We start from the raw sequence: 24278 nt of genomic DNA, 5'->3' as shown, positions 1-24278 counted from the left end.
TCCTCCACCTACCCCCTACTCTCCTGGTATCCGCTACTCCCATTTCTGTGCCTGAGGGGCTTAGCTGACCTGGATTCTGTGTGTCGTGAGCTCCTATCTGTACCTGTGCACATGCTCCGGCCTAGCCTGCAGTGAAAAGCAGGATTGGGGTCATGATCGTGGGGGCGAGGAATCCTGAAAGAACTAGAAGAATATTGTTTCATTTGTGCTATACTTCACCCTGATTGACTCATCCCTTCCTTGTGACCCTTCTGTGATGGGTTGTCCCATTGTCTATAGGTGGGTTATGGGTTTCTGTTTGCATACCCCTCCTTAACAATATATTTGTTTGTTTATTTGTTTTGGGTCTTCTGATGCCTGCTATTTGATCCTGTCGACACCTCATGATTGCATAGGCTAGTGTGCTTCCGTGTGGGCTTGTGGCTTCTCTGCTAGGTGGAGGAATAACTAGGGAATTAAAACCAACAGTAAGGATGTGGAGATCCTGGGGATGTTGGAGCAGCAGCAATCTAGCTGAGAGGAATTACTAAGAGGCAGAAGAAGGGTAAGCGTGATGGTGGGAAAGGAGGAAGGTCAAAGGAAATAGGAAAGATCTTGGAAGCAAAGGTATGGCTAGAGGTATAAAAAGGTGTGCACTCATATAAATATATTAATTAGTAGAGGCATTGACATAGCTATTCATATGGCATTGACGAAGTGGACCAGACTTTGGGCCTCTGCTCAAGCCCTCCCTTAATGGAACAACGAACACTTTGTTCTAACACCCTGGCAATCTGTGGTACGCACCCTCAGGCAAAAGTGATCAAGAAAGCAGATGGTGCCTGGCTATCAAAAGGCTTTGCGTGGGAAAATCTTGATACAACTATGTTTTTTTTGAACATGTGGTTTGGATGGATGCTTACAGGGCAGATTAGTTTCAACAGTTTATATCCATTTTGTTGTGACATTAGTTGTAACCTCCTCAATGTAACAACACGTCTCCCACTTCCTCTTTGGGTTCTTGGTATCTATTCATACCTTTCTACCCTTTCCTGCCTCTTGAATGTTGGTGTTTAAGCTGCCCTTTTCGTTGCTTGTCTATAGGCCATAATCTTGGGGTTCTACTAATTTCTGTCATATATCAGTAAGTTTCATTTTACTTTTCAGGATTTTTTACTATGTTCTACATGCCCCTTTACCCCCCGAACCCTCCAACTCTGTCTAGGACCTTCCACTGTGGTCCATAGTGGTAGCTGGGCACCATCTCCCTTTGTTAGCCACAGGCTAGTGGAGGCTGTCTGGATTAAGTGTTTCTTTGAGATTTTTATTTTCTTTAGCTAAGGAGAAACCAATAGTTGTTTCTTAGATCACTGCTAGGAAGATCCTATGCTCTACCCACTATAAGAAGATTTAGAACATTGGCCTTGTGGACTGTTAACCAGTTAACCTAGAAGTCCCTTATGACTGGTCCTCATGTGACCATCTGTCTTCACCACCTTGAGACCAGAAGAACTAGACAATGTCCACCTACCACTACCACCTGCTCTGAAAGGGTTCACGTGAAAAGATTCTGGATAGAGTGGCCAAAAAAAGTGAAAGAAAACTCAAAACCATAGAAAAACCACGCTTATCAAGACTATAACCTTTAGGTATCCTTCAGATATGGAATTGAACTCACCCAGTCGTTTTAATTTCAGCCAAAAGTGAGATCTCTAAGGGGAGCAATAACACTAGGAATGATCAGCCATTTGAGATTCAAAGGGCAACATTTTACCTAATACAAAGTTTAGAATGATTAGAGAATGAGGAATGGAAATAATTTACAGAGAAGAAATGTTAAGATAAGTGGTGTTATTACCCTGTGGAGATTGTAATCAATTACATAAAACAAAATATGTATGAATTTGCTGAGTGGAAAGCTGATATACCGTATATAATCTTGTATAAGCCGAATTTTTCAAAACATTTTTAATGCAGTTTTTGTGGTAAAATTAGGTGCCTCGACTGATATTCCCGTCAGCTTATATACTCAAGTATATACGATACTTTGTAACTCACCACCAATTTACAATAAAAAGTTACTTGAGGTGGCAGGGGTGGAACTAGTCCAAAGCTCCTAAGCATACTGTCTCATTCCCTCAGAATATTTTTGTCACGACAAATGAGTTTTAATATCTTTGCCTCTTGGGTACTGTACTATATACAGAGAATCTTCAGAAGGTTTATGGAAAATGGAATTGCAAGGTCGTGTATGTAACTATTTGCTACTATTGTCATGTCTTCCTTTGCTTTGGTCATGTTTGCTATAATTTTTTTGGAAGAATTTTATTTTGGGATTTTTTTTTTTTTTTAATTAAAGTCTTTGTAACCCTTTCAGCTCTATCTCCTGACACCAGCGTTTCAGTGTTTACCTGGCAGGTGAATGTATATGGACAAGGAAAGCCTTCTATATATTTGGGACTTTTTGACATAAATCGTTGGTATCACGCACAAATGCCAGATTCATTAAGGTGTGTTTGGTTTTTCTTTTTCGTGTGTGTGTTTATATAGCAGGTCAGTAACTTAGTAAGTTTTATAAAATTTTATTACAGGTCCGGAGAATATCTGCATAATTGCTCTTATTTTGCACTGTGGTCATTGGATTCCGTTGTAAGTAGGACTTCTCCACATCACATCTTGGACATAATGGTCCATGAGAGAAGCTTAAGTCGAGGAGTTCCTCCTTTGCATCCGCCTCCTGAGCAGTTTTTCAACCCAAGTACTTACAATTTTGGTATGTATCTCTTTAACATTACTTTTCTGAGAAAAGTAACATGTTAAAAAGTAGGTAGATGTATTTGAATTTCATATATGAGGGTAAGTCCACAGAATGTTGCTGCTTGACCTCTAGTTCGTGCACGCACGCGTTTATTCCAGACAGAGTCTGTTTACACATGTGTAATCAGTAGAGGATTGGTTGCAGACTAGTTCTCAGTAATGCATGTGTCTTAGTCTTTGGTTCCTTTCAAAAAAGATCCAGTTAAAACTGTGGCGTCCATCCGAGGGGATCTAAACACCGCCTTCAGAAGTGTATGGACCTAGATGGAAGATAGGCCAAGAAACAATAACCTCGGGGTTTTATAGTTTGATTGATAAAAATGCCTGACTTCCTAATACTTTTTTGATTTAGCATACATGATGTAATTATCCGTATGGCGTGGATCAGGTAGAAAATTAATTTGATCCAAAGATGAGATCCTTAGAAAGTTTGTTGCTATTATTTTGAATTTGGTAGATGAGATAGCAACTATTTCATAATTAATACATTGTAATAGGATTTATTATTTACTCAAAGTTAAAGTGATAATTTTGGAAAAACTGCTTTGGTGGTGTTACTATTTGTTCCTTACCTAGAAATATAGTTATTATTGGGATAAGATTTGCCCTACTAATGTAATATCAATGTAATTCCTAAGTGGATTTTTTAATCTCTCCTCCCCACCTTAGATGCTACTTGTTTGTTAAACTCGGGAGTTGTTCATATCACTTGTACTGGCTTTCAGAAAGAGGTAGGTACCAGTTATGCACATGGACGGAGGATAATCAATCTAGAGTCATAAAAGGAGTATTCTAGCTGAGGACAGCTTCTGCTCGTTTGGTAGGTTAATGCCTCGTAGTGACACGTCACCGGAAGAGCTGTTGTCGTGGGGTGATGTGTGTGTTGGGCTCCTGGGCCCTAGCACAGAATGGAACATGTCATTGTCCTCCCACAGCCCTAGTCCTCCCCTTTGTGGGGAGCCTCCGCCCTCACTACTTACTTACATGAAGTAATAGCGATAAATTACCAAGCAGAGTGCCTTACACAAAGTGGGTGAAGACTATGTGCTGAAAAGGTAATTTTAAGAGGAAATTTGAGGTGGCAGTTCACTTTAATTGGTAGTTTTTGAATGCCATATCAGATCTATCTCTCTAATTAGATCAAAGCAAATTAATGCCCAACTTTCTTTTGTCAATTTTTCAAGATCTGTTGCCACATCTGTCGTTTTTCTGATGGTAATGCATATAAGCTTTCATAAAAACATAAGTGACCTAATATATCTTAGTTATAACTATTTATAACTGGTAAGCATTGGTTTATCAAGTTACATGAATAAACTCAAGAATCTATAATCCCTTTCCTTGTAAAAAAACACAGAAATGCATGTAATCTTCCACAATTTTTAATTGATATATATATATTTTTTACATTTTATTAGGGGCTCATAGAACTCTTATCACAATCCATACATATACATACATCAATTGTATAAAGCACATCTGGACATTCTTTGCCCTAATCATTTTCAAAGCATTGTCTCTCCACTTAAGCCCTTTGCATCAGGTCCTCTTTTTTCCCCCCTCCCTTCCCGCTCCCCCCTCCCTCATGAGCCCTTGATAATTTATAAATTGTTATTTTGTCATATCTTGCCCTATCCGGAGTCTCCCTTCCCCCCCTTCTCTGCCGTCCGTCTCCCAGGGAGGAGGTCACATGTGGATCCTTGTAATCAGTTTAATTGACATATTTTCATTTAATTCAAAATGTTAAAATTTGAAGTGATGTAGTATACTTAATTATTCTTAAATTTGAAAGTTTAAATTGCATAATGGCAGAAATCTCATCAATCTTATGTGTTACAGACTTTGACTTTTTTAAAGAGATCAGGACCGTCTCTGAATGAAGTCATTCTTGATGGTTACAATCGCTGTCTTGTGGCTGGCCTGCTCTCACCAAGACTTATTGATACTCAGCCTTCCAGCTTAAGTCAAGTGAGATGGTTTTCACTCTGTTTCTTTTAAATCAGGTGCTAATTATTTTTCTATTCCAATAAAAATTAATCTTGGCAAAAGTAAGTGATGCAACAGTGCATAATCAGTCGCTTCAGCCTTGGTTTGCCTTATGATTCATACTTCTAGGACCCAGTAAGTCATACCCTGTACTTAGCTGTGTGACTGTCTATCAGACAGGAAATAGCACAACATCTACCTAAAGTACATCATGAGTGGAAGATCTTACAGCATTTCATGGTGGAAGAAAATGAGACTGCAGAAGTGGAAGCCATCATAGATTGGGTATACCATGTGATTTATAGCAATCAAGTATAGTCTTTGGCATCAGCATCATGTGAAAACTTGGTAGAAATGCAAGTAACTGGCTCCATCCCAAGCCTAGGTGAATCAGAAACTGGAAGTTAAGCACAGGAAGCTGGGTTTTTAGCAATTTTTTAAAGGGATTTTGATAGCCAGTGGTTAGAGAATCAGTGCTCTGTGGAATCTAGTGAAAGCCTAGTGAAATTTCCAGGTGCCAGAACCAAAACCAACTTTCCAAAGAATATTTCTAATCCCTTAACAGTCTCCTAATCTCAGTTTAGTTTACAACTTGATACTTACATTCCTAAGTGCAAATCTTGGATTTTCTATGTTTATATTCATATTAGTAAAATAGAGACTTAACGTTTTTCCGTCTTCACCTATACTTAGTTTTCTTATTTTGCACCTGGCAGAACCTCTTGAAACAAATAATAATGCTATGACAAAAATGCTTCTTTTGGCCCAATTTCATTTAGAATTACACTTTTTCTAATTTTTGTGAATCCTCATCTTGTACTGCTCCTTATATTTATTTCTTTTTTATTTTTCGATTCCTGTGGCTCTAATTTGAAGTTTTAAATTTGCAACTCTAATGAATGAAATCTTAGTTTTATATCTGATGGTATAATAAAAATCTCAGTTTTAATTTATATACCCTATACAATATATGGCTGTTTTCTGTACGGTTCCATGATTTTTGTTGTACTTACGGAGTTGTACAATTCCCACCATAGTCAATTGTAGAACATTTTTATTAGCTATCTCTAAAACCTGTATTCATTAGCATTCATTCCACATCTCTCTTCGCCAGCCTCGGGTAACCACAAATTACTTTCTGTAGATTTGTCTATTCCAGATATTTGGCATAAATAGAATCATATGATGTAGTCCTTGGTGACTGGCTTCTTTTACTTAGTATGAGGAAACTTCAAAAAGTTCTAGGACAAATGGAGTTTAAAGATAATGGAATTTTTCTGTGAACTTAAAAAAAATTATTGATCTTTTTATTGGGACTGTGAAAATTTTTTAAAGCCCCAAGAGTTTCCAAGTTTCACCTGTGTTGCAGCATGTATCAGTAACTTACTCCTTTTTTTCCCTAAAAAAATGATATTCCATTGCATGGGTATAGTACAATTTTAAATGGGTACATGGCTATTTATTATTACTAATAATGTTGCTCTAAACATTAATAATAATAAAGTTTTTGTATAGACATCCCTTTTTATTTCTTTCAGGTATTTATTTACTTAGGGCTGAAATTGGTGGGTTATGTGGAAATTATTTTTAGCATTTGTTTTTGTGTATATATATGTGCATACACATAAACAAATCTGGTATTTTGAAGAACTGCTAAATTGCTTTCCTAAGTGTCTCTGCCACTTGACATTGCTACCAGTAGTGCATGAGTGTTGCAGTTATTCCTGTATCTGTAAGGCTTGTTAATGATTATAGTGATCCTAGTGGGTGGGTTACAGGGATAGTTTTTAGTTTAGTTTTGGGGTTTTCTGTGGATTATAGGGGAAAAGATGGGTGTTCTGCTCCCATAAATACTTTCTTTGTGTTCTTTTTTTGATGTATGAGTTAGGAAGAACAGTTAGAAGCTATATTGTCTGCAGCCATTCATACAAGTTCTCTGGGACTTTTGACTGGATGTATCAAAAGGTGGATAACAGAAGGTAAGAGTCCCTTTTTTCTCTAACAACTAACCTTTTTTTTTTTTTTACTACATAATTTACCAATGCATTGCTTTGTTTTTAAACCTTATTGTAACAATTGTAGATGAAAGTGTGTTTTTAAAACAATCTAGAAAGATCTTGTGTAAAAAGTCTTCTCCAGTAGAAACATCTTGCCAAAAATCCCTCTAATACACTGTCATAATGACAAAGTCAAAATAACAGGACATCTCTAACACCATAGGCATCCATTTGGTTGCCTATTTGCTGTCATATGTCATGTATGTATACATAATACAATTCAAATGTTCATATAAAAAGTGTAAAGTTTTAAAAGTTGGTGGATGTGTGCATTTGTAGATTTGTGTGTTACACAAATTTTTGTTCTGAACCATTTCAGAATAAGTTGAAGATACTGTGCTTCTCTACCTATAAATCAGTATGCATTTTTTCTAAAGGGGTTATTATTACAAAACCACTTTGTAATTATGAAAATCAAGAAAATGAACGTTGCTACAGTGCTCTGATCTATGTGTAGACTTCATTGATATCTTACCTGTTAAGATATCTTCCCTTAGTTGTTGTTCAAAGCATTTTCCCCTGCCCCAGGGGAGGAGGAGAAAGAAATCCAGAATCGTGCTGTATTTAGTTTTCGTAACTTTGTGTCTTCCTTAATATGACACAGTTCCTTAGCCTTTGTCTTTAGGGGAATTGACATTTACAAAGAATATAATAAGAGACTGCCTTTCCTATTGTTGTTATTTTTCTTCATGATTACATTCAGGCTTTACATTTTGTTAGGCGTACAGCATAAGGTCACTTGGAGTCCCTGATAATGATGTACGGAAAAGGTACATGAACTCAGTTTGTTTCCATTGATGATACTATTCACTTGGTTAGGATGGTGCCTGCCAGGTTTCTCCATTGTAAAGGTAATAGTTTTTGTTTGTAATTAATAATAATTATTTTTCCTTTTATTCACAAATAAGAACAACCAAATTCTGCGGCCAATTTGCACTTTGTTCTTGAATGGACATGGAATAAAGTGATTCTCACCAAAGAGGAATTTGACAGGCTTTGTAAGTACTACTATGGATTAAGTGAAGGACTTATTTTTTTTTAAACTAATCTTAGTAATGCAATGCAAGTACTATTTAATCTTTTTATAAGACTGGAAATCCTTATAATTTAAAGAAATTACAGGAGAAAACTTTTTAATTTTACCCTGGAGCGTCAAACTTTAATAGTAGCTTGTTAACCTGGCAACATGTTAATAATTGTACTGGATGTAAAAGTGAAATTTAAGGTTATTTAGAAATTTAGATTGTGTCATAAAGACTGAACAAATGGACACTTTTGGAAGCATTTGACTAAGTACTTTTTCTTTTACCCTAAGCTCTTTCCAAGGAGCCCTACTGACGCAGTGGATAAGCACTCCGCTACTAAGCCAAAGATCCACCAGCCACGGCCCAGTAGCGTAACAATCTGCTCCTGCAGTGATTGCGTTCCTGGGAGCCCTATGTGCCAGTTCTGTTCTCTCTAGGCTTGCTCTGAGTTGGGATTGACTCAACGGCATATTACAGAAAGTTATTCTTAGATGAGGATTTCTACAGCAAAAAAACTTGATGGAAATATATGAATATCTAGGGAGATTTCAGGGCTTATTAAAAACATAAAAGTATAAAGTAATCTGTTCTGAGTATATAGTTAAAGTCTGGAATTCCTAGTATTCCTAAGAACACTATAGCAGTGTGTTTTTTTAAAAATGTGTTTTTTTCAGGGCTATTTTTTAAGTTATATAAGAAAAGAGGAAAAAAGTGAATATGCAATTGCAGGATTATTATTCCAGCATAATGTATTGTTTAAAGTCTGAACTGACAATTCAGTCTTTGTTGATATCTTGAGCTTCCTTACAAGTTATTTGGAGCTTTTTGGAAACACAAAACATTATAAATAATTAAAAGACTAAGCATAGTAAAGGCTGTCGGTGTATAGGCAGCACATCAGTTGCCACCATTCTTATAGGCAACTTTCACTTGTCATTTTATGTTACATAAACTTAGCCTCATTTTAAACCATTGCATTAACCCATATTTAAAAGAAATTCTTCATCATAATTCTCTTCATTTGCTGCACCTGCAGCTTTTAATTCATTGAAGGGTGTCAGGCACTTTCATGCATTGAGGTAAGGCTAAATAACTGCACTAGTTCTGACTTGCCTACAAATTTGACTAAAAGGTATGCTTATATGTTCATGACCCACTGACTACTTACACTGTAAGTAAAGCAAATTGGAATTTGATTGGAGGAAGGTATTTAGAATTGTTTTCTGGGAAAATTGCATAAATATTAAAATACTGAAATTAGTCATTAAAAATAAATTCCTTAATTTTTTATGTGTAACTGGTTAAGTAGATAGGCTTTAGATCTAGAATATTTGAGTTAACATCATCCTGATTTATGTTCACTTTATATGAAAGTAATCCCCTAAGTTTCCCTTAATATGTTCATCTATAAAACGGAATAATGGTAATACCAGCATCATAAAGATATAAATTAGATGTATGTAAAACCTATGTAAAATACTCCTTATCAATGATGCATGCTCAACAATTACTACTGTTTTTTACCCAATTTAATTTATCCGGTTTAAAACAAATGAAAAACCTCCTGAAGAACTTTTTCGGATTATCATTGCCCAGCAACTTTCCCTGCTGTTAAAACTATAGCTAAACATTTTAAAAATAAATGGATCAAAAACTTATGAAATGAAATATTATTTAAATTGGAGGTTTTTCTCATTAAAATGTCCCTGATGTTAGAGATTTTTATATTATTTTTAAAAAGTAGAACTACCCCTCTTTCTTCCCCAAAATTAAATTGTCAAACTCAGCCTTGAATTTAAAGCAGAAGGAAAGCTTGCAGCAGTGTAGAAGTTTGCAGCTTTATTGTAATAAAGTCTTTATATGTATTTTAATTTTTAGTGGTTCCCCCCTAAAGACTAGAAGTGAATGAAATTAGGTCTTATAAAATATGCATAAGATTTCAAAGCAAACCTATTTGAAGGGCAAACATTTTATGAATATAGCTTAACTAAAGACTCTTAAAATGGAATCCAATTTACCTTTCTTTGTTCTCATTGATTACTTCACTGCATTTTATTTTATTTATTTTTAATTTTTTTTATTTGAATATTTTAATATAGTATTTTTTTTCTTTTTAAGTCATTTTAGTGGGGGCTCCTACAACCCTTATCACAATCCATACATGCATCCATTATGTCAAGCACATTTCTATATTTGTTGCCATCGTTATTGTCAAAACATTTGCTTTCTCTTGAGCCCTTGGTAACAGTGCCTCATTTTTTCCCCTCCTTCTCCCACCCTCCCTTCCTCTTGAACCCTTGATAATTTATAAATTATTATTTTGTCATATCTTGCCCTGACCAATGTACCCTTTCACCTACTTTTCTATTGTCCGTCTCCCAGGGAGGCAGTTATATGTAGATCATTGTGAACGGTTCCAGTAGGGTCATTCTTTTGTTTGTTTGTTTGTTTCATGGTCGATTTTGATTTTCTTTTTAAAATCATTTTTTGGGGGCTCGTACAACTCTTACCACAATCCATGCATCATCCATTGTGTCAAGCACATTTGTGCATTTGTTCCCATCATCATTCTCAAATCTTTTGCTTTCTACTTGAGCCCTTGCTATCACTTCCCTGCATTTTATCTACTAAACTTGAACCCTCTCTTCAGGCATCCTCGAAGGTATTTCCCATTTCCTCTATAAGTCTTAATAGTTTATAGACGATGTATAAGTGGTAGGAATTCAAGAAATTTTATGAGTGTGCTTTTAATTCATTCAGTTTTACTCTATGGGAACTAATCTTATCTTTTACCTTTGAAAGGTACTCCATTGTTTGATGGTTCATGTCGGTTCATCGATACACAAACCATACAATCTATCCAGCAATGTCATTTGCTTCTTAGCAACCTTAATACAGTCTTAAGCTGTTTTACCACAGAAGCACAGGAGGTCACTGAAAGAGGTACACTCTTTTTTTATATACATGTATGTTTTATTATCTTTCACTTAGGGAAAGTTTAAAGTCTTATGCCTATTCTTATTGGATCATTACTTTATCAGGTGCTAATGTAAGGGTAGCTAAGTTATTTACTTTAACCAGACTAATTTTTTCTAACCTTTTTGCATATATTTACTTGCCATTGTAGATCAAACTAAAATAGATGGAAGCTTATAATCAAAGGCAGACTTCCTGCCATCGAGTCAGTTTTGACTCAATGATTTTATAGGACAACAGCACTGCCCCTGTGGGTATCTGAGACTGTATCTCTTTACAGGAGTAGGAAGCTTTATCTTTCTCCCTAGAAGTGGCTGGTGGTTTTGACCTGCTGACTCTGCAATTAACAGCCCAACACCCAATCCGCTGTACCAGCAGGACTCCTAAGCTAAGCATAGTTTAAAAAATAAATACATGTAATATTATAGGGAACCGTCAGAGGTTCAGGCTGGATTCAGAAGAGGATGTTGAACAAGGGACATCATACGGTAACATCACATGGATCGTGGCGGAAAGAGTACCAGAAAGATGTTTACTTGTGTTTTATTGACTGCAAAAGCATTCAATTGTATGACTCAGAACAAATTATGGATACCCTTGAGTAGAGTGGGGATTCTAGAATTCTTCACTGTCGTCCTACAGAACTTGTCCATGGATCAAGAGGCAATGGTGTGAACAGAATAATGGCACGGTTTAAAATCAGTAAATGCCTATTGTGTCAGGGTTGTATCTTCTGTCCATAGTTACTCAATTAGTATATTGAACAAATAACTAAGAAGCGGATTTATATAAAGAATCTGGCACCAGGATCGGAGGAAGGCTCATGAACAACCTGCAGTGTGCAGGTGACACAACCTTGCGTGCAGAAAGTGAGGAGCCCTGCATGCACTAGCTGATGCAGATCCAAGATTTTACCCGTCCGAATGGATGACAACACAAAGAAAAGTAACGTCCTCACAATTGGACCAGTAGGTTACATTATGATAAATGGAGAGAAGATGGAAGTTGTCAGGGATTTTTTTCTTGGTTGGATCCACAATAAATGCTTCTGGAAGCAGCTTTCAAGGGGTCGTATCTGGGTTGGGTAAATCTATTGGTCCAGACTTCTTTAAGTGGTAGAAGGAAAGGATGCTTTTGAGGATGAAGGTACACTTGACACAAGGCATGTGTTTTACATTAGCTTCATGTGCATGTGAATTATTGGACATTAAATAAAGGAAGACCGAAGAAGAATGGGCGCATTTGAATGAAGGTGCCGGCAGACAATTGAAAGAAAGTACCATGGACTGCTACGAGCACAAACCCATCTGTCTAGGAAGGAGTACAGCTAGAATGCTAGAGGCCAGGGTGGCGAGACTTCATTTCACATACTTTGGACATGTGAGGAGAGACCAGTGTAAGAAAAAGCGCATCATGCTTGGTAAAGTAGAGGGGCAGCAAAATAGGAAGGTGAACAGATTAATTGACACTGGAACTGCAATAATTGACTCAAGCATAGACTGGGCAGTGTGTCCTTCTGTTGTGCATAGACTCTGTGTGTGGGGACTGAGGTGATGGCAATTAACAACAAAAGTTTTCATGAACAAGTCATATAATTTGAAAACTGTTGAGAAACTGGGTTTTTCATTTCTGCCTGACTTGTTCAAGCTTAAGAAACTGGTATTCTCCTCTCTTACAGGTCTGATGGATTTAAGACATAAGCATACAGTTACCCAGCTCATCTGTCAGTATGCACAAGTGGTTATTTGGTTCTCACATTCTGGACTTTTACCAGAAGGCTTAGGTAAAATATGGACTTCGTCTTTTAATAACATTCTAAAAGTATTTTTCACATTCTTTATATTGTCAGATTTTCCTTCTTTCACTGCCTTTATATTGTCTTCTCTTTGTACCTTCTTTTCTTACTTTCTTCCTTGCTTTGTTTCTTCATTGTTCTAGAGCATGCCTATTACACAGAAGATATTTGAAACATGTATGTTGGCATTAAATAGCAAGTAAAAGAAAAGATTACTTGAGAAAACACAACGAATGAACATCTATTTAACAGTATAACCGTCTATAAAGATACTTAGAATTTTGGTTGTTAAATTATTTAACTTGCTGATTTTGTTCTCAAGGCCTCTTTTAATGTGGCTATTTACTAATACTAGCCATCAATTAAAATATACCCTTTTATCTAACAATTTCTGCGATAGCAACAATTAGAGAATTTGACTAGTGCTTCCAACGTCTTACAGCGGGGAACTTTATATTTTAAAAGTTGCTTACATTACTATATAATTGTTGTTGATCATATTTTTTATAGTTTTTTTAGATTCAGACTTGAATAAACAGTGAACAATTCTTTCAAATTTTCATTTGTACCAATGAGTATACAATTATTTTGTCAGCCTTTCTAAGGCATTGAGCCAGCATCCTTGTTGGTTACAAACTTGATGAGAGACTTCTTTTCTCATTTGTACATAGGTAAATAAAGATAAGTAGTGATTTGTGGGTTTTCTGTTAATTAAATTCTGCAAGCCTGTGAATTACTATTATAAACGTACAGTAAAATGTCCATGTACATACCCTTTAGTATTGTTGGTGTATTTTGAAAACAGTACTAGCGCTTTCCCTAACCCTTAAAAATCCGTAGATGATGCCGTGCCGTTGTCAAGGCTGTGCTACAGCTACCCTGTGATTCAGAACTACTACACCAGCCGCCGGCAGAAGTGCGAGCGTTCATCGAGGTATCGTACACCAGAGCCCTGACAGAACAATTTAGAAATTACTTCTAGGGGAGGGCAAAACTTTCACATAAACCAATTATGAGAATTGCAAAATATCTGAATGGGTGGAATTCTTGGTAAAATATCAGAATTTGTTACGATAATTACTATTTTAGTTATAATGCTTTTCCTGACCCAATCTATTCTTGGTTTCCTAAGTGGAATTCTTAGGAGTGACTCATTATTTGAGGCTCTATAATTCTATTCCCCCTCCCAATAGTTCTTGTTCAGAAAATGACTAGAAGCGACCATTTATCAGTAGCCTTTACATTCTTTCCATAACAGGTACCTTTCAACTGTTTGTTCACAGAGCTCTTTTGTTGATTTTTATTTATTTTGTTAGGATCTTTTTCTGAAATACATAAATTTTAACCTAGTTGGTACCTTTGAAATCAACGAGCCAAAATAACACTTTTTTTCGATTGGGAGTTGATACATATTTTACTCCACACATATTTCACTCAGACACATCAAGCAGTATTGTGTAATTACTACCAGTTTCCAACATTCTTTTCCCTCTTGGACTCCTTGACACCAGTTCCCTTTTGCCTCTCCCTCCCCTCCCCTCTCCCCCACTACCACTGCAACCTCCACACGCGCACACACCCCTGCAACCCTTATTCTACCTGCTGTCCCCATAGATTGATCAGTCCTGGGTTTCGTATACTAAAACTAATATGTGGAGTTCTTGTGATGCTAAATGGAGTCCAGTTCTCCATTTTCCTGATCATTGGGATCATTATTTTAAAGATTTTAATGCTTACTATTTTGACAGTAATAATTATCTTTTCTAGTAATCCTAATATTTTCCTCATTGCAGAGGGAAGTGGAACCCTGATTGCTTGATGATTGATGGGATGGTCTCCCAGTTAGGAGAACGAGTTGAGAAGTTGTGGAAACGAGATGAAGGAGGCACAGGAAAATATCCTCCTACTAGTCTACATGTAGGTTTGCAGTAGGGATCAGACTTAAATCTACCAAGCCTATGCAAAATTGGAGTCGGGGGAAGACACAGATTTTAAGAAAATGGGACTATGAAAGAATTATTAAATCTATAAAGTTCACTGATACTTTTTATCCCTTATTTTTTATAGGCACTGCTTGATATGTACCTACTTGACAATGTTTCTGAGGCAATCAAGCATTCTATTGTATCCTTTAAAACTTATCACGTGTTCCATGAATTACAAAAATCATAGGTTTTCAGAGTTATAGTGAAATAATACATCATTTTAACTTATGTAATTTTAAGTTTGAATTTCTTTTGAGGGTTCTTAATCCAGGATCTATTGGTTGGGTCCAGGTAGTCTAGGTAACCTGACTGTATGGAAACTTTTATTTTTGTGTATTTTTCTAGGGATCAGGTCTGCAGTTTTTTTTTTTTCTTTAAAAAAATATTTTATTGGGAGCTCTTACATATATCATAACATTCAATCAACCACATAAGACAGTATTGTAAATTGCTACCACAGTCGGTTTCTGTCTTTTCTTCCATACTTTCAGTATTCTTTCCCAGCACTGCAATTCAAATGCATCAATTCTTCTCTAGGCTTCTTATTTAAGTCCAACTTTCACATGCATATGAGGTGATCAAATGTACCATGGTTGTGTCAGGTGCACCTTAGTCCTCAAAATAACATTCTTGCTTTTCAGCACTTTAAAGAGATCTTGTGTAGCGGATTTTCCCAATGCAGTCCCTTAGTTCATTTCTTGACCGCTGCTTCCATGAGTGTTGATTATGTATCTCAGTAATGAAATCCTTGACAACTTTGATCTTTTCTTGGTTTATCATGGTGTCGATTGGTCCAGCTGTGGGAATTTTTTGGTTTTTCTTTTTTTGCTTTATTGTTCCTTTAAAATTTTTTAAACGTTTTATTAGGGGCTCATACAACTGTTATCACAATCCATACATATACATACATCAATTGTATAAAGTACATCTGTACATTCTTTGCCCTAATCATTTTCTTTTTTTTTTTCCTTTTCTTTGTTTACATTTTATTAGGGACTCATACAACTCTTATCACAATCCATACATATACATACATCAATTGTATAAAGCACATCCATACATTCCCTCCCCCAATAATTCTCAAAGCAGGTCTGCAGTTTTCATCAGATTAGCAAATGTGTGCAAAACACAAAAAGTTAAAAAGTAGCAACTCTGAAATTATGCTGGCAAGTGTTTATGCTTAATAGGGATAATTTATGTGCTGAATAAGAATATATTATGAAATAACACTTAACTTTGGCTTGATGTTTTTTGAAGTAACATTCTTTAGCTTATGCCAGTTTTTTAATCCCATTTATAAATTGTAAGATGTATGGTGTGTTTGCTGAGCTGCCAAATTTGCTACATAGCTAGAATTTTGTCTGTAGCTGTTTCTTTGTTCTTCTCATTTTGCTGAGCTAGAGACTTCATTGAGAAAGCATGCTTTAGCCATCTCTTGTAGTGATTCTTTTGAGAAAGAGTAGAATCAGTTATGGAATTTTCTGTATCCAAATTATAATGTTGCTGCGTATTCAAGATGATTGTCTGAAACACATGTTGGGAATTTTTGCTTATTTTCCTTAATCCTCTTTTTTCTTTCTTAAAAAAATAAGACCATTTATTTGCTGCTTGATATTATGTGTTCTTTTCCAAATAAAAAGGATACTTCAATTGAATCTTTTCCAACGGCCTTTGCCATTCCTTGGGGCCAGGTTAAACTTATTCAAGGTTTCTGGCTGCTGGATCATAATGATTACGAGGTGAGTCTGTTGGTTGAGTTAGAATGTGAGCTTTTATAAATTACTAAGATTTCAAGAGAAAACATAATTGGGCTAAATTTGTTATTACAGATGTGATGTAATGTAAGAAGGACTTAGTTTTGCCAGTACCATTCACCAGGCACTGTGTTTGGCAATAAATAAGACTACAAAGATAAAAACATTTTAGAAAGCCACATTTCTAACTATCTAAAGAAGAAAACAAACGATTATTAATAGTGAGAGTACAATCATTGTTATATTAAAGATGTGTTTGCATTGATACATAGAATTAATTATATACTAGTTAACTGAAATCACAAAAAAGGAGACCTAATACTTTTTATAATATACCATAGATTAAAGTAGATCTTTTTGGTTTATATTTAAGCTGATTTTATCTTAATTTTTGTACTACCTATTGTGTAGGGCCTGTATTGTTGAAAATTTAACTACTTTTGTCCAAATGCAAAATTTATACACACACATATATCCATATATATTTAGCACTTTTCATGTCATGTTTGCAGAGTGCTTTGGATCTTCTGTTTCACCCAGCTACTGCAAAACCTGTGGCCTGGCAACATTCAAAGATTATTCAGGCCTTCATGGCTCAGGGCGAACATAGACAAGCCCTCAGATATATTCAGACAATGAAGCCTCCGGTGTCCAGTGGTAATGATGTTATGCTTCACCTTACTGTTTTGCTTTTTAATAGGTAAGTTCAAAACTTCCTAATTTTTCTGTGATGAAAAATGGATAACCATTTGCCGTTTGCCATTTCAGACTTGTTTATGTATACAATTCAGTAACATGTTACAGAACTATCACCTCTATCAACCTCAATGTTTTTAAACCATTCTTAACAGAAATTCGTTATTCCTTAAGGTAGTACCTCTCAAGTATAGAGAAACTTTATTTTCTTTGCAGTCAGACTCTTAAATGTTAATATTTTTTAATTTCGTATAAAAGCCAGCAGCAATGGATATGTATTGGGTTATATTACATATTACAACTTTTGATCTTTTAACATCCTGCAAATATGTAGCATATATTTTATCTACAATGAAATGAATAAAAAGTACTTTGAGTAAACAGAGAAACCAAGTTGTAATTGTAATTTAAAAGTATATCTGTTGATAGTTGACAGAATTGACTCCTGAATGGAAAATGAAGGGTGAATTTTGCTAAATTGGAGAGGAAAAATGAAGCCTAATAGAGTTCATAGGTTATCTTTCCTGAGGGTTTGCTGCAGTGATGGCGCCAATATTGTGATGCTAATCTTGACTGCTTGGGAATTACCGTTATTTACCTTTGATTTTCATCCTTGCATTTGCCACTACATCCTCATAGAAGTCTTCAATGATTTAATGTTGTTTAATCGGGGATTTCTAGTAAAGTAAAAAGTTACAGGGGCAGTTCTAACTGTCCTGCAAGTTTGCTTTGAGCTAGAATCAACTTGGTGGCAGTGAATTTGTTTTGTTTTTAATCAATGTGCTGTATTTGCAGTAAATCGCATGCGATGCCATGTCAGACTTCTGGCTACCCACATACCACAAGGCAGTGGTCAGACGTGCCTTCAACCTCCATCTTTCTTTACCTTTTCCTGACTCCAACCAGTCCTCTCATAGCACTCTACTTTTGTGTTGGGTTAGATCATTTATTACAGTGGCCACGCAACTCAGCAGCAGGCTTCAGCCAGCAACCACGTCTCTTTCTGGTCCTTAGCCTCTCAGCCACATGATCCTTTGGCCTATAGTCTCGGCGCTGGTCCTTTTAGTCTCCATGCCACAGTCTTTGGTGCCTTTGATCTCTGTCTCATCACCACAGGCAGAGATCTCAAATGTACTCTTCTGATGTTCTGGGGTATTTTTTCTGTCACAGATGGATCCCGTATAGAGAGGAATGGCTTTGATGGAGGTGTGGTTTTTACCATTTAGTAGTAGACCATACTCCCAGGGAAACAAAATCACAACCTCTAGAGAACACCCTCCAAAATAAGCTTATTGTTATAGGCATAGAGTCCAGAATTGTAGTCCATTACATAAGGAGTAATAACTAGCAGGGCCATAGTAACTGATTTCATCTCAAAAGAACACCAGTAAATGTTGTTGCATGCCCTCAAGTTACCTCCTACTCAGCAACAGAAGAAAACACTGCTGGGTCCTGCCACTACCCTTTGGATTCTTTGTAGGGTTGAACCTATTGTTGGGAGGCACGGTATCAGCTCAGCTCATCAAGTCTCTTTTCTGGGCTGCTCTATCCTGAAAATACCTCCAAAGTATTTGAGGCAAAGTCACTTCTGGGGGTACTCATGGACTTCTGCCAAGACAGGTTTGTCTGATATTTTGGAAGTTCTTAAAGGAGCCTTGGTGGTGTAGTGTTTACGGGTTGGGCTGTGATCCCCTTGGTTGGCATTTTGAAACCAAAAGCAGCTCCATAGGAGAAAGACTGGGCTTTTATTCCCATAAACAGTTACACAGTGTTTGCTATATGAGTCCGCATTGACTAGATGACAGTGAGTTCGGTTTGTTTGGGGAAGTTCTTCATAGTTTTACTAATCTTCACCAACACCATAATTCACTTGCCTTACTTCTGTGGTCTTCTGTAGTCATTGTCCGGTGTTTACATGGCTCAGGTCATGTGCATCATATTCTCCAGGGGACATCTTTGCTCATTAAAGAGGTTTGCACAGCAGATTTTCCCGATGCAATATGTAGTTGGATTTTTTTGACTGTGGATCCAAGTAAAAATGCAGATACTCAAAAACTTGAGTAAATGCGTCAAGCCCTCTTCATGTTCCTGTCAAGGTTGTAAGTCATTTCCATATTGAAAAATGAGCCTTCCTCCAATCCTACATTCTCTTCTTGTAGTCTAGCTTCTCAGATTAGTTGCTCAGAATAAGTGTGTTGAAAGAATACATCCTGCATTCACCTTCCCTGATTGTAAGCCATAAAATATCCCTTTCTTCCATTCAAATAAATGCTTCTTGGTTTAGGTACAGGTGCTATATGAGCAAAATGGAAGTGTTCTGGAATTCCACATTTTTCACAGTGTTATCCATAGTTTGCTGTGGTCTACACAGTTAAACGTCTTTGCATAGTCAATAAGCCATAAGTAAACATTTTTCTAGTGACCTGCTTTTAGCCAGATCCAAATGATGTCTGTAATGGTAACTCTCATTCCATATCCTCTAGAGCAGGGGTCCTCAATCTTTTTAAACAGGGGGCCAGTTCACTGTCCCTCAGACCCATTGGAGGACTGGACTATAGTTTTAAAAAAACTATTAACCAATTCCTATGCACACTGTACATATCTTATTTTGAAGTTAAAAACAAACGGAAACAACACGCGGCGGGCTGAATAAATGTCCTCGGCAGGCCGCATGTGGTCCACGGGCCGTAGTTTGAGAACGCCTGCTCTAGAGAATCCAGCGTGGGTTTCTGGCTACTCTTTGTCAGGGTACTGCTGAAACCATTTTTTAATGCTCTGAAGCAAAAATACTATTTAAATGTGACAAATTATGGTGTTTAATAATTTCTGTTTCTGTTGGATCACCTTCTTCAGAGTGGCCATAAATCAGAATTTCTTCATTCAGGGGTTGACTAGCAACCTTTCAAATTTGTAGGCAGAGACTAATGAGTGTTTGGAGTGGTGTATCAGTTTGTTTGAAACATTTCAATTGGTATTCATTCTGCCTATTCCTGGAGTCTTGATTTTCATTAATGACTTCGGTGTAACTTGGACTTTTCCTTCAATACCTTAGTTTTGGTTTGGTTTTATCAAATGCTGCCTCTTGAAGTGGCTGAGATAATTTATTTTGTATTCTAAGTGCATATTCCTTCCATCTTTCTATGCTTCCTGCATCACTCAGTATGTAACCAATAAAAGCAAAAAACCAAACTCACTCTACCGGGTTATGAGAGCAGATTAGTCTCATCTTTCTCCTTGCAGAGCAGTGGGTAGGCTTGAATTGCCAGCCTTGTAGTAAGCAGTCTAGCATTTACCTGACAAGGCCACCAGAGCTCTTTTGGGAAGGATTAATATAGTTGGAAACACCACCTTCAGAAGTGTATAGACATAGAGGGGAGGGTTGAGCAGCAATAGCTTCACATTTTGATATTAAGATTATTGAAAATACCACAGACTGCTAAAAGGACAAACTAGATTTGTCTTGGAAGAAGTATGACCAGAGTGCTCCTTAGAGGCAAGGATGGCAAGACTTCATCTTGCGTGCTTTAGACATGTTGTCAGGTGAGATCAGTTCCTGGAGAAGGACATTATGTTTGATAAAGTAGTGGGGCAGCAAAAAGAGAAGATCCTCAAGGAGATGGAGTGACGTCGTGGCTGCGACATGGACTCAAGCTTACGAATTGTGAGGATGGTACAGAACTGGGCAGTGTTGCATTCTGTTGTGTATCAGATTTCTTCTGTGGATGGGAACCAACTCAATAGCACCTAACAACACGCTTTTTATATTTTATAGCAGTACTTTGAATAACCTATGTATCTGCCTCGAGGGTTACATTGTAATCTGTCAGTGTATGTTCTTGTACATAAATCCTTATGTGTTAATTCCCATTTACGTAGACTCTTTCCTTGCTGTTAAATTCTTAGGTCATAGCTTTTATGTTGTTTTACTACTATTGTGGGGGTGGGAGAGTTGAACATTGACATTTTTTTAAGCTCCCAGAATCGCTGTCTGACTCTAGAAGGCTTCTCTTATTTAAGAAACACAACTTCATTTAAAACACTTTGATGACCAGCTCTTTTAAGTCAAACCTATCCCGTGCAGCTGGCGCCTAGAAAGACCTATATTGCTTTCAGGCTTACAAACTGATAAACTACTGCAAATGCAGATAGGTATTAATTGATAACCACTCAGCAACTTTGGGGCATGGTAACAGGAGTAAACTGGTGACTGCCAGCAACCTCTGTTGTCCACAGCAGACATCTCAGTGCCTCTTCATAAATAAAATTGAAAGAAGCCTTCCAAGCAGCTTTTATGGCAAATCATCCAAAATCTATCAAACTGTGTCCTTCATATTCTCATGAATTCACAATACTTATTTCTACCTATGGGTCATTGCTCATTGCCTCTTTCTATTCTTTTCATGCTGAGTGTCATTTCTAACTTTTCCTTGTTACATCCCAACAGTGTTTCCGTTACCAGCTGGGTTGTGCAAATCCATTCGTTTGTTGCTTTCTTTGTACTCTCCTGCATTCTAAGTATTGTATATGTAGTATCTTAAATATGATTAAGGGTAAGAGGCTTTGTCTTCCATTGACTTTAGTAGCAAATAATTATTATTCAATAGATTTTTTAAGTGCTTATAAATTACATAGTTCAGATTCCTTAGATGGATTACTTGTTTTACACAATTTGAATGAATTTTCTAAAACTAAATAAACCGACAAACATTGATTTCAGGTGTGTAGTTGAAGCTTGGACTCTGTTGCGAAATCATTCTGATAGATTCAACGTAGAAGAGTTACTAAAGCACACGTATGAAGTTTGTCAGGAAATGGGCTTAATGGAGGATTTACTGAAGTTACCATTTACAGACACTGAGCAGGTAACAACGTAACAATGGAAACGTGTCAGGAATTCAAGAAAAATCAATAGCTTACCAATCTCTCTTGTTCTTCCCAGGAGTGTTTAGTGAAATTTTTACAGTCCAGTGCCAGTGTTCAGAATCATGAATTCCTTCTAGTTCACCATTTGCAGCGTGCCAATTATATTCCTGCCTTGAAGCTGAACCAAACTCTGAAGATTAAGCTTATGGTACGGTTTCAGTTGATTTTTACAGGAGGAAAACTGGAGGGTTTTGCCCCTCTTCATTTGAATGGTTATGCAGGATCTTGCAGTTTGATAATGCCCTCATATAGTCTTGAATCTGGAAACATGGGACCCTCCCCACCTTCTGTAGCAGAATTAAGAACAGCATTATCTACCTGCTTTTATATCTGTTAGGTTGTCATGTGCCATCTGTAGTCTTGGCAGACTAATGACTTCAGTTAGGTAAAATAGGTAGAGGAAAAGCAGTAGGACTTATGTAATATAAACAACATGGGGTTTAGCGGTCAGACTGATTCCTAATATGCTGTGTGTACTTGAAACCCTTCATTCCACCTCTCTGAACTTAGTTTCTGCATTTGTAAATAATAGGGTTGTGAGGCTACAGAAAGTTTTGTGTAAAAGTGACATGTTGCCTGTAGCTAATAGTTATGAAGAACCAGGAAAGGCTCTATTGATAGGTAACGATCAATAAAATAATTAATTTTGTGTATGAGGTCCTTGATTGGAAGAATGAATATGTAGATAGGAAGAAAGCATTGCATATTTATAATTAGCACTAAAATAATGAATATATAGCTCTAGAACGTAATATTGTTAAGATTAAATTTTTACCAATTACGGTCTATTCAACAGAGTGATCGTGATCCCCGTTTACGTGAGAGATCAGTGGCTCGAAATTCTATATTAGAGCAATATGGAAAAATACTTCCTAGAGTCCAGAGAAAATTAGCCACTGAAAGAGCTAAGCCTTACCGTCTGACAGCATCATCGGTTTTGCGAGGTAAGATTTCGTTGAGGACTATCATAAATTATTGGACTAGAGAAGATGCCGAATACCTTTCTGATTTTGTATTTAGCTCACTTTTGCAGCATTCTCAGATTCAGCAGAGTAGTGGTTTTAGTTGCTATCCTTTCTAAGAAGTGCAAGGCTTTCTCCGAAGAGTTTTGTAGTTTATTAAGTACTGTGTCTTAGCTGCCGCCAAGTTGCCTTCTAGCTTACTAGTGTGACTATTAAGAAGAAATAATTCCTGATTCTGTGCCATTGTCATTATTGATTGGGAAATTAGACTTTGTGAAATATTGGGTTTTTATTGAATAGTTTTTAGAAGTAATTACTAGGCCTTTCTTCCCAGTTTATTGATGTGGTGCATTTTAGCTATAGACTCTTGTCCGACTTAGTCAACGGGTAGGATTAATTTATCTCCACTTGCTGAGGGCTGAAATTACTTAATTTCTACTGAAACCAAATATAATTCTAACTGTGTTTATCTCATCATCTTTATTTCCAGTCGTTCTTTGAAAATCATTCTCGTATTAATGAATTACATACGACTGCATTCTTCTTATCTTCTAGTTTCCAAACCCAAGCCTTTATCAGCAGTTCCAAAGCAAGCTGTGACAGGGACTGTGTTGACAAGATCTGCTTTCATCAATAATGTGTTAGCTAAAATTGGCGAAGTCTGGGCAAGCAGTGAACCTAAAAATAGCATGTCGCCTTACCTTAGGTATGTTTTTCTTCATGCCAATTTTAAATCTTTCCTGTGCATCAGCAACATTGATAACAAGCCAATTAATGGGGCTAGTTTTATTACAAGAATGGTTTTTATCTTTAAATTTAAGTGATATATGTATAGTGTTAATGCAAAAATGTGTGTAGTAAAGTCTTAGTCCTTTTTGCCTATATCTAATTCCACCTTAAAAAAAAAAACACACACTTCCATCGCGTTGATGCCCACTCATAGCAACCTCTAGGACAGAGTAGAACTGCCCTTGTGAATTAGACTGTAACTCTGTAGGTGTAGGAAACTCCCCACTCCATCCCCGTCTTTCTCCCATGGAGCCTCCTGGTGGTTTTGAACTACTGACCTTACAGTTAGCAGCCTACCTTGTAACCAGGGTGCCATGAGGACTTCTCAATTTTGCCTTCAAACATTTTAAGTTAGTGTTTCCTTTGAGTGAGAGTCTTACTTTCTTTGTAGTCCTGATGCAGAAGAACCGTCTCCTATAGCTTACTCTCTCCCAGACCCGGAGCTGCCTGACGCATTTGTCGGGACACCAATCTCCAAAACATCACAAAATATTTCTCGGTAAGAATTTGCTTCATCATTCTCAAAGGTACAAA

The 24278-nt window shown here is 36.7% G+C and overlaps 1 protein-coding gene across 3 annotated transcripts in view; it reads left to right on the top strand.

The window, feature by feature from the left end:
- Positions 1-24278, top strand: part of AHCTF1 (AT-hook containing transcription factor 1) — a 79453-nt gene that overhangs the window by 28456 nt on the left and 26719 nt on the right. For all 3 annotated transcript variants that reach the window (XM_075531403.1, XM_075531394.1, XM_075531412.1), the window contains exons 9-26: positions 2357-2489; positions 2571-2752; positions 3466-3527; positions 4636-4764; positions 6671-6761; positions 7748-7837; positions 10667-10807; positions 12519-12623; positions 13476-13569; positions 14429-14552; positions 14703-14759; positions 16213-16359; positions 16887-17074; positions 21788-21932; positions 22010-22141; positions 22790-22937; positions 23511-23661; positions 24136-24243. In XM_075531403.1, the coding sequence (XP_075387518.1) occupies positions 2357-2489; positions 2571-2752; positions 3466-3527; positions 4636-4764; positions 6671-6761; positions 7748-7837; positions 10667-10807; positions 12519-12623; positions 13476-13569; positions 14429-14552; positions 14703-14759; positions 16213-16359; positions 16887-17074; positions 21788-21932; positions 22010-22141; positions 22790-22937; positions 23511-23661; positions 24136-24243 (2227 nt within the window). The remainder of the gene's footprint in view (positions 1-2356; positions 2490-2570; positions 2753-3465; positions 3528-4635; positions 4765-6670; positions 6762-7747; positions 7838-10666; positions 10808-12518; positions 12624-13475; positions 13570-14428; positions 14553-14702; positions 14760-16212; positions 16360-16886; positions 17075-21787; positions 21933-22009; positions 22142-22789; positions 22938-23510; positions 23662-24135; positions 24244-24278) is intronic.

Source organism: Tenrec ecaudatus, chromosome 1 (assembly GCF_050624435.1).
Source record: "Tenrec ecaudatus isolate mTenEca1 chromosome 1, mTenEca1.hap1, whole genome shotgun sequence".
NCBI lineage: Eukaryota > Metazoa > Chordata > Mammalia > Afrosoricida > Tenrecidae > Tenrec > Tenrec ecaudatus.
The sequence above is the reverse complement of the archived record's forward strand: the minus strand, read 5'-3'. Positions and strand labels throughout refer to the sequence as shown.